The following is an 8,231-nucleotide window of genomic DNA, read 5'->3' as shown; positions in this document are numbered from 1 at the left end:
ACAAAACTATGTAATCTAATTTTCAAATACAACTGCTTGAATTGGTGTGTTTTTGCAATGAAATCGCCATTATTTTATATTTTATCAACCCAGGATTCAAGTTCAAGCAAGCATTGAAAAAAATATTATGGTTGAAATTGTCGTAAAAATCATGTCAGTGCTTATTGTATTCGTGTACGTAGATATATTAAGCCATCATAATAATGTTATGTATAAAATGAGGGCCTGGTTGATGACTGCGTTGTCTCTGTCGGGGAAAAAAATTTGTAATATCGGCTAGCAGGCGTCATGTCTCGTCCTACATGTTAAGTGTTGCTGTTGGCTAGGGACCCTTTGTAAAGCGCTTTGAGCTTGATTAGTGGATATTGCGCTATATAAAAGCTCAACTAGGGCAAACTGGGTCCCGATAGCCTGTATTGGAAGACACGCAAGTCAAAGAAAAAGGACACCTGAATCTTTCCAGGATGCAGTCAATGTTTATTTCATAACCTTTCTATCCAGCAGTAATTGAGTAGCTGGGTCAATTTCCTTTGTGATAATATTATGGTGTCCTATCCAAATTGTAGTAAGCAACATGTGTTACTGTCAGTTAAAACACTACGTACCAAACAGGGCGAAGGTTTTATCTCCGCTATCAGCGCAAGAGAAAAAAGCTCTCGAATGATAAATTGTAAAAAAAACCATAACAAATACGGATGCAATGAGAGTTGAGAGTTGAGGGTGTGTTCAGATAATAGTGAGAAGTCCTTGAAAAGAAAAGAAAGATATCAATAACTAGCTATATAATCAATGTTGATGCAGTAATTAAAAATTTTATGACAAAAATTCTGTTACAGAAAGATACTAGTTAAAATCAAGTAAAACGATTCCCAGCGCGTTTGTACGTTCTGATTGAATAAGCAATTAAAATGGCGCTGTCTTTACCTCTACTGTTGACCCCTGGAATGAAGTGTGATCGAGTATTGGTTTTATTATTCGTCACCATTTTTGCATTGCTCGAAGGTAAGATAAAAATGCAATTCTTGTGCTCTTTATTTATGTACTTATTTATTTTATTGTTATCCTCTTTGTTTGCTTGTTTGTTTGTTTTAAAAACTTGAGATTTCAATATCATACAGCGCAACGTCTATTCTGCCGTACTCAACAACAAAAACAAAAACAAAAACAAACAAACAAACAAAACTAAACAAAAAACAACAACGCATATTTTTAATTTTGACTAGAAAGCTGGTCCTTCAAATCAATCATCTTATCAAAAAAAACTCTAAAACCTTTAACTCCGCAAGTCCCAGGTTTGAGAATTTTTGCCAAGATGAGGGTCATTTTTATCGATCGATATTTGAATGACGAGGTTCTGTCCATAATTATAAATAATATAGGTCTTTTTTCTTTCTTTAGAGTACTGCGTTTCTCAATTCAAACGCAAAGGGACTGAGATCGAACCCGGGTGATGTCGAGATTTTTATTTGTCTGACCTCCCTGTCCACCCAGCAATGATTAGGTAGCTAGGCCTATTTGATCTGGCGGAAAGTACTGTGCGATAGACTAGCGTCCTATCCAAAGGGAAGCAAGTAATTGCTATTGTCCTTTTAATTTCACGAATAAACTCCGGCTCCATTGGCCTAATTAGGGGTTTATGCAGTACCTACTAAATGTGCTCACATCCCTTCACAAGCCAACAACAACAGGGAGAGACATGACGCCTGTGAGGCGCTATCATTTATTTTTCGACAGGGATAATAGTATTATCACCAGTCAGGTACTCATTACGCTCATGGAGCCTGGGTATCTATATCTCGATTTTGATAGAATAAAACAGACAATTCCAATTGCTTGCCACCCCTTTGATAGGACATTAATCTATCGCGAAGTACTTTCCCTCAGATCAAACAGACCCAACTTCCCAATGATTGCTGGGTGGATCATAAAAAATAATGTCGACTTCATTTGGGATTGATCTCAGTCCTTTTGCGTTTGAAGCGAGTGCTCTACCAACTGATCTGTCGGGGGACGAATTGAATATGTGGTATGAGTATGAGAAAGAAATATTGAGAAGAGAACCCTGTTCATGGAGTAAAGTTGAGCTTTGAGCTTTTATATAGAGGAATATCCACTAAACGTGCTCAAAGCGCTTTACAAGGGGTCCCTGGCCAACAGCAACATATAACTTGTAGGACAAGACATGACGCCTGTCGGGCAATATTACAATTTTGGGACAGAGACAACGCGTTAACGACCAGGTACTCATTTTACACCTGAGTACGGTGAGAGAATGTGAGTAAAGAGCCTTCTCCAAGGACTCAACTATGCGCCGAGCGAGGTCGAACCCAGGACCTTCTGATCCGAAAGCGAGTGTCATACCATTAGACCACACATAGCCGCACAAAGTTACGCCGCCCACTAAGAGACTGTCAGCCTTGGTTCTATAAGTCACAAGTCGAGTATTATACCACTAGGCCGTAAAGCCATTTAGCAATTATTGGTGATACTGATAGCGAGAGAGTAGAAAATACATATAGGGGATTCTGTCTTGGTGGCTCAATACAAATAAAGCTCTTCATGTCATCTTCTACTTACTCAATTTTAGTATAAAATATCTTTAGCGTATTAAAGAGAAAGCCGACCCAGTCATCACCAAGAAATAAAGAAACGTATGATATGATAAAAGGCCAGTTAATACAAGTATGCAATAATGATAATGATTATGGCGATGGTGGATAATAAAGATGATGATGATGATGATAATAATAAGATGATAATGATGATGATAATAATAAGATGATAATGATGATGATGATGATGATGATAATATTAATAATAATAAACAATAATAATAATAATAATAATAATAATAATAATAATAATAATAATAATAATAATAATAATAATAATAATAATAATGATAATAATAATAGCAATAATGATTGATAATAATAATAGCAATAATGAATGATAACAATAATGACAACAGAGTAATATTGGTGGTGAACAAAATAATGATGGTGATAATGATGATGACGATAATGATGATGACGATGACAATATTGATGATGAAAATGATTATGATGATGGTGCTGATGATGGAGTGATGATGATGATGATGATGATGATGATGATGATGATGATGATGATGATGATGATGATGATGATGATAACAGCTGTAGTTGTTGTAGTGGTGATGCGTGTTGATACGGTGACATGACTTTTTTGAGGGTGCTTATCCTTAGGAGATAACGATAATTTACATCATCAATCACAACAGAAAAAAAAATTATAATACTAAAATGAAAAAAAGAATGATATCCATATAATTCTAATCAAAATTCATTCATATTTAAAAATATGGATAAAGATTCTCATTTGGTGATATCTAAGTATGATCAGATGGTTCAATGTCTTTAGATATTTTTGTTTTGTTTTGGTCATCAAGAGAGCCCTCAGATCAAAGCATTTGAGACGCTAATGATAACACATCTTTTATCAAATTATGGCCACTCCTCATTTACGAAAATGATGTCTCTAGTAGTTACTCAATTACAGTGGAGTGCTTTGCTTTTGACGTATCTACCTTTATTAGGATTGCCCGAATTGATGTCATCGTTATCATTAATTATTCAATTGTTACTTATTCTCCCTTTTATCCCCAACCGACGTGCACGTATTTGCAGGTCTAATAACCAAATGCATCATGGGCATATTGTTGTATTGAATTTTTTTTTTAATGACGCAAAATATTGCCCATTACAACAATGTTAATTTAATTGGGTTCGGATGTCAGACCAGTATATATAGTATGCGCTTGGCTTAGAAGCTCACAACATTGGCATCCGGAAGTATAACGGGCCAACACACAAAACTCTGTGTAACCATAAACTTGTATAATCTGGATAATACAGTTAAGTGAGAATTATTCATAAATGTGGATGGCAAAACACAATAACAAAGATCTGAGTGACATCAACTTCGTTCTATCTATATGTTTTATTTTACTCTTCTGCTTTTTAATCCCTTCTAATGAAGCCCGAGTTAGCGAATATGGTCTGATGTTGCATGCAGGCTGCAACTTTTACTATTATTACTGCTCTCTTGGGTGGCGAGTCGTATTGCTGTGCTGTTACTACGATATGCTCTATTCTGACCCCGGAGATTTTTTGCAAAAAAAATATTTCAAAATTTTGTAAAGAAAATGATGAATTATGCAGAAGAAAATATGTAAATTTTGCAAAAGTTTTGCAGGTTTCTAAATATGTTGTATCACACCTAACAACTAACTACATGCAACCCATGTAATAAAATATCTCCGCGGAATTACGCAATTTCAAACTCAAAATTATAGGACAAAATGGCAATTTTGCCAGAAATAATGATGATTTGGAAATAGGCACAAAGTTGGGAAAACAAAATTACAATAAAAAATTGCTGTCAATGAAATTGCTATAATAAAGAAAAATCAAAGCTTTCAGGCTTGCAAATTTCGCAAAAATAGAAAAAATCATAGAAGATATACAAAATTGCAAAACGTGCAGATTTTGCGGTCGCAATGCAAATCAAAGAATTTTCCAAAATTTGGCGGTCGCATTGCGGCCGCAACCGTTCAAAAAACCGCGGGGCGAGTCTATTGGTGAAAATGGTTTATATATATATCACTTTCAACAACGACAAAACCAATCAATCTCATTCCAAGACAAAGATAGAAAGCAAATCGGAAAACTGATATAAGATGATAGAAGACACAGCAAGTGACCTCCTGCCCACCATAGGAGGTCAAAGGACTCTACCCTAAAATGTAACGTACTGACATTGACAAATAGGATTAACATTGAATTTAAGAAGCGCTGCTGGGTACTACCTCGGCATTCATTTGACATAGAACCTAACTAAAAAGAAGCTACCACATCTTACAAATCACAAAACGAGTACCCTGGTCATTCAAACTATTTAACGGAAATAACATGTTTTTAAACAAATGGCCAGGAAACTCGTCCTTCAAATATTGATCGATTTAAATGGCCCTCGTCTTGGCAATAACTCTCAAACCTGGGTTTCGCGAAGTCGGATGTCATCGAAAGCGTGAGGGTTTTAGTCATTATAATGACATCATCATCATCATCATCATCATCATCATCATCATCATCATCATCATCATCATCAATATTATTATTAATATTTTTATTATTAATTTTATTATTATTATTATTATTATTATTATTATTATTATTATTATTATTATTATTATTATTATTATCATTATTATTGTTATTATTATTATTATTATTTAATATTATTATTATTATCAATATTATTATTATTATTATTATTATTATTGATATCAGCATCACCAACACTATCCCGATCATCATCATCATCGTCATAATCATCATCATCATCATCATCATCATCATCATCATCTATAACTTTATCATCATCATCATCATCATCATCATCATCATCATCATCATCATCATCTATAACTTTATCATCATCGTCATCAGTATTACCACCATTGCCAATTACTGTATATTGTTTTCTCAGAATCTCTGAGTGAGCTTGGATCTGAAAATCCAGCGTGCACCACGGACATGACGGGGGTACCAGCCTGCAACCTTGATGGAGGTTGGTGTGGGGTTTACACGACCAATTCCATGGACGATGGGGGTCTGCTTTGGGACAGAACAACACAGGTCACTGTCAAGAATGGAGGGAAGGGCATAGAACGAGACTGGCAGCCCAGGAAGAGTGGACGAGGTAAGAAATATTTGACAACCTCTTTGTTAACTCTCTCCTTACCACCTGCAGCAAAATCGTCACATTTGTTACTATACAAAATACATATTTCTTGTTCAGATTTATTTTGTACATCATAAACTTTGAAGAATGATCTTTGTTTAATTAATAAGAACATAAAGCTGTTTTGTAGAGAGATTGTTTCAGTTTTAAAAAATCAATTTTTCGGCTGGGTAAGCCTGCCATTTTGGGAAAATACTGAACATGATCGGTAAGGAAAAAGTTAAACTAATAGTTATGCATGTGCTGCTTTTGAATAATTTCAATGATGATTTAACATTTATGGCTAGACGTCTACTACTAATTAAAATTGTGTATTTTTGCTGCTGAAGAATTGCTAGATTTAAGGGCATATGAATAAAGCTTACAATTTCCTTTTTAAATGAAACCAAATCTAGCTTATGTACGTTATTTGATGGCCGAAGTATCAACTGAACGGTCAGGTTTAGAAAAAAATTATGAAGGATGTTTTTTTTCTTCCACGAAAATGATGTCTTGCCGGTCTGTTAACCCAAATTGTCATGAACTTATGGTTGTTATGGACATACTCTCAAATCGACGCAAAAGAGTGTCCATTACAACAATTTAAATGAGCTTTTATAAAGCAATATCCACTAAATTTATGTGCTCAAAGCGCTTTACAAAGGGTCCCTGACCAACAGCAACACGTAACATGTAGAACGAGACATGACGCCTGCCAGGCGATATTACAATATTTTCCGGACATAGACAAAGCTGTTAAGGGCCAGGTAGGTAATTATTTTACACCTCAGTACGTTGAGAGAATATGAACAAAGAGCCTTTTCCAAGGACTCAACTATGCGCCGAGCGAGGCTCGAACTCAGGACCGCCCGATCCGAAAGCAAGTGTCATTCCACTTGACCACATAGCCGCACAATTTTTAATCAAGCCCATGATATCAAACCTGCAAATATGCTCACAGTCACAGCGATGTGAATTTGACTATTAGTTGACAAATGCATAGTTGTAATGCAAAAACTTATAGTTTTGTGTCGTTTGCTTAAATAAAAAAAACCCAACTAAACGTAACATTTCGAATTCAAAAGATGAATAAAAAAGACCACCAAATCTTAAGCATGTATTACGTGGTCTCCGGGCTTGTGAGAAGCAATCTCTGGTTAGGGGGGTGTCATCAATTTTTAATAGATTAGAAAGGCACATGTTATAAGTATAAGTCAACAATGACCACCGCCACCTAAGAGAATTAGCATCGTCATCGCTATCATCATCAGCATCACCGTTATCATCATCATAATAACAGTTATGATCACTATTATCACCGACATCGTCATCATTATCATCGTCATAATTATCATTATCGTCATATCATCATCATCGTCATCATCATCATCATCATCATCATCATCATCATCATCATCTTCTTCTTCTTCTTCTTCTTCTTCATCTTCTTCGTTACCACCATCATAATATTGAGCATAGTCATTTTAACACTATCATCAACTTGCTTTTCTTTCTTTCTTTCTTTTTTTTTTACTTGCACGCACACATAGTTTCAATTAGACTATCTGTATTTTTTAAAATCTGATTTATTAAGAGTTTAGTTTTATTTGTTTTATCAATGGGAAATTCTAAGTTTCGATTTATGTCCTTAATAGGCAAACTACCGGAAAACAAATTTTGAATCTTGAAACTAGTTTTGGGAAGAGTAACACTCAGAATTAAATGGTTTTAAAACCAATTTATAAATTAAAAAACACACAGTTTAGAAACTAGAGAATTTACAGGGGTCTTAAGGTCCACGTATGCGAAATAGTCTATCGCCTATAATCGAATATGATGTGGGCCATAACTTGATAGATAGAAACAATATAGACGATCTAAGATCAATACAATTAATTACTATTAGAACGCATCATTTGAATCACTGATGAATACGTCCTCTTATCTTCCTTGACGTGGTATCCATATCGGTATGGACATTGAAGATTCTCGAGGTGCACTTAGTTGCAGATCAGACAACCCAATTCATTATGGGCTCATTGTTATGTTGTAAAGGAAATCTAAAAAAAAATGTCGCAAAATATTGCCCATTACAACAATGTTAAACTAGGCGCATAAGTGGAATCGGATGTCAGACCCGCATGTATGTGCAAGTCAAATAGTCCTAAGATACAGTTTTATTCTTAACTCTGTAATTTTGTAATGGAATGATGTCAAAATCTTCACAATTTCTTCAATTCATAGTGTAGAAAAGATATGTAACTAACATCTCCCCAGGACAATTTGCCTATTTGGATGTTGGAAACGCAGACATTCCTATAGGATCAAAGGCTCGGCTGAATGGTAAAATTGTGAATAGCGAAGTTCGAGCCGTTTGTATCCAGTTCCATTATGCTACAACTACTAGCGCTGAATATCCAACTCCACCAACGATATCCATCATCAATCACATGGAATACGACCAC

At 35.1% G+C, this 8,231-nt stretch overlaps 1 protein-coding gene across 1 annotated transcript in view; it reads left to right on the top strand.

Moving 5' to 3' along the window:
- The first annotated feature begins 475 nt into the window (after positions 1-475).
- The window catches only part of LOC144956449 (uncharacterized), a 22,389-nt gene continuing 14,633 nt past the window's right edge, over positions 476-8,231 (top strand). Inside the window, exons 1-3 of the mRNA XM_078886950.1 lie at positions 476-1,002; positions 5,533-5,745; positions 8,044-8,231. The exon at positions 8,044-8,231 is cut by the window's right edge and continues 87 nt beyond it. Coding sequence (XP_078743076.1) covers positions 909-1,002; positions 5,533-5,745; positions 8,044-8,231 — 495 coding nt within the window. The 5' untranslated portion in view covers positions 476-908. The remainder of the gene's footprint in view (positions 1,003-5,532; positions 5,746-8,043) is intronic.

The sequence above is a fragment of the Berghia stephanieae genome, chromosome 11 (genome assembly GCF_034508935.2).
Source record: "Berghia stephanieae isolate SIO BIC M18660-M18661 chromosome 11, UCSD_Bste_1.3, whole genome shotgun sequence".
NCBI lineage: Eukaryota > Metazoa > Mollusca > Gastropoda > Nudibranchia > Aeolidiidae > Berghia > Berghia stephanieae.
This window is presented reverse-complemented; position numbering and strand designations above follow the sequence as displayed.